A 2797-nucleotide genomic window follows, 5' to 3' on the forward strand; every position below is an offset into this window, starting at 1 on the left:
GTTTGTCCTATGTAGCATGCATCACAGTTATTACAATCTATCTCATATACTACTTCAGTTATTCTGTCGATACTCAGCTTGTCTTTACCCCTCTTAATTAATTGGTTTAATTTTTTCGGTATTGTATGGAGGACCCCGAGACCACACCTTCTCAGAATGCGACTTATACCTCGGCCTGTCCTTTTCAGGAATGGAAGTGGTATAAAGTCACGAATCTCAAAATTTTGTTTAGTTTTTTGGACAGGGCAATTCTTTGAAAGTTTCCTATGATTCAATTCTTTTATCCGTGCTTTGATGTGTTTATCTATTATGTCGTTTGGGAAGCAGTTATTTAAAAGGATATTCTGTACTATTTTTATATTAGTTTCATGGAACCGTTCATCAGCTAACAAGATTGCCCTGTCCACCAAGCTCTTTATCGTGTTTAACTTATATTTTTGTGGGTGGTTAGACAGATAATTAATATATCTTCCTGAGAAAGTAGCTTTCTGTACCAATTTGTCAACAGCTCGTCGTTGTTCCTGATTATTACTGTGTCCAGGAAAGGAATTGAACCATTATTTTCTAGTTCGTATGTAAATTTTAATCTAGGGTGGTAATTATTAAAAATATTCAAGATCTGTTCAATTTTCCTTTCCGGCACTATGGCGAATATGTCGTCTACATATCTATAAAAAGTATGAATTTCAAAGACGAGCTGTTGCAAACAATGGGTCTCAAGGTCCTCCATAACAATATCTGCTAAAATCGGAGAGAGTGGTGATCCCATGGGGCTGCCATAGATTTGTTCATAGAAAGTGTTGTTAAATTGAAAGCTTGTTGATTCTAATACAAATGTAACAGCGTGTAAAAACTGAGCAAGATTAAGTCTGGTTTTCTTTCTTATCTCATTCCATCTCTTTTTCATGCCCTCAAGTACGAGTTCACGCGGGATATTAGTGAAGAGAGCTGTGACGTCAAGTGAGATAAGGATGTCATTGGTGTTGATTTTTTTGCCCTTAATAATATTCGCTAGAGTCCAACTATCTTTTATGTGAGAACACGGTTTTTTAATAGATTGTTGGAGGATGTCATGTATAAAGCACGCTAAACCATATAGTGGGCTACCAATCGATGAGACTATCACGCGTAGTGGAAAACCAGCTTTATGAATCTTTGGCAGCCCGTAACATCTGGGAAGATTTCCGTTCGTACAATTTAGTCTCCAATAATCCTGATTGTCGATGATGTCTTCGTTACGCCATGTTTTAATGAGAGAATTAAGTTTAGAAGTTAATAATTTAGTCGGATCTTTTTTAACTTGTTTGTAAGTTGATTGGTCGTTAAGCATTTCTGTCATACGTTTGTTGTAGTCGTCTCTGTCCATAATGACAGTGACTTGTCCCTTATCAGCTCTTGTTACGAAGACATCATCGTTGTCACGTAAAAACTTCCTGCATCTGTCAAACTCTTTGAGAAAATATTTGTCCATGAAATTCATGTGTGTGCTACGGTTCAAAAAAGTGTGTAATGAGCTTGCCAACGACGATCTAGTGGACTCGATCATCTCATCTGGTATTTTGTAGCAATTAACTTCGAAACTTTTAATTATTTCAAGAGTCGAGCACTCACGATCTCTTTTTTGAGTTTGACTGATTGGCAGGCCGAAACCTTCGCCTAGACTCAAGAAGTTCTTTATTTCAACCGGAATTTGCTTGTCGCTGATATTTATAATCCATTTTGATCTGTCAGCGTTAAGAAAGGCATCTAAACTCTTTCTATTCTTCAGACTAATCAGAAAGTTTGACACAATTAGTAGGATTAAAAATTAATTACGCGAGTTGAAATAAAGAATTTTAAGTGAATAATTGAGATTGAGGAAGTGCCTGAGAAAGAGAGGGAAGCGAATTGGCGTAGAAGCCTCGAAATGCGACTCAGTTCCAGGGGCTAATATTCGCGGACCTCGGGTGGCATTCCCTCAATTTTCGTTTACGGAAAATCGAGAAATTATAACTATATAGTAGAGTCAGTTTTGTGATTTGACAGATTTGTGATTTGAGTCCGCGAGTGCCGAAGCGAATTGGTGTAAAAGCCTCGAAATGCGACTCAGTTCCAGGGGCTAATATTCGCAGAGGTGCCACGTGATTCATTTGTGATTTCCCTGATTGCTGAAAAGAGCGTCGGAAAAGACGGCTCAGTAACATTTCTTAACTAAAAGGAACTAAAGTGAACGAGAGTAAGATCCTTTCCCTACTCTTATAGCTACTAAAAATATATAAAAGAGTGGCTATTCCCGACCATCCCCCATGTGTATATTTATTACTAACATTATTCAGTAAGTTTCCGCCGACGAAGGAAAAACTCGACCATAAACCTGTCAGCTGTAAGTACATGACCTAGTAAGTGGAGATCTGACAGAATTTTATTATCTGATTTAACACTGTGCTATATGATTTTACGTGATTTTGTTCCGTATACTTTCACGTGATTTTCCACGATTTTATGTGATTTTACACGATTTTATTTGATGATTTAATATGGTTTTTGTATATGACATTATATTCTATACGTTTCTATGTGATGCTATATAATTTTATATGCCTCTATACCATTTTATATACTCTAACACGATTTTATACGATTTTATTTGATCTAATGCTATTTCTAGTGACTTTATTTGATTTGATTTAATAATATACGATTTAATATTATTTTATTCACCTTTTCATAACCTTTATATGGTTTAATATGAGTTAACGCTATTCTTCAGGATTTAATACTAATGCACCTGATTTAATACAATTTTATTGGATTTAAT

General features: G+C 35.8%; 1 protein-coding gene across 1 annotated transcript; it reads right to left on the bottom strand.

The window, feature by feature from the left end:
* Window positions 1-708: 708 nt before the first annotated feature.
* On the bottom strand, window positions 709-1769 carry LOC105566243 (the record flags this gene model as incomplete). The annotated part of the gene is made up of 1 exon (XM_012020108.1): window positions 709-1769. A coding segment is annotated over one exon (1061 nt), but the record flags the coding sequence as incomplete, so codon positions are not given.
* Between the last annotated feature and the right edge of the window lie 1028 nt (window positions 1770-2797).

The sequence above is a fragment of the Vollenhovia emeryi genome, unplaced genomic scaffold, assembly GCF_000949405.1.
Source record: "Vollenhovia emeryi isolate VEMERY1.0 unplaced genomic scaffold, V.emery_V1.0 DF943274.1, whole genome shotgun sequence".
In the NCBI taxonomy this organism is placed as follows: domain Eukaryota; kingdom Metazoa; phylum Arthropoda; class Insecta; order Hymenoptera; family Formicidae; genus Vollenhovia; species Vollenhovia emeryi.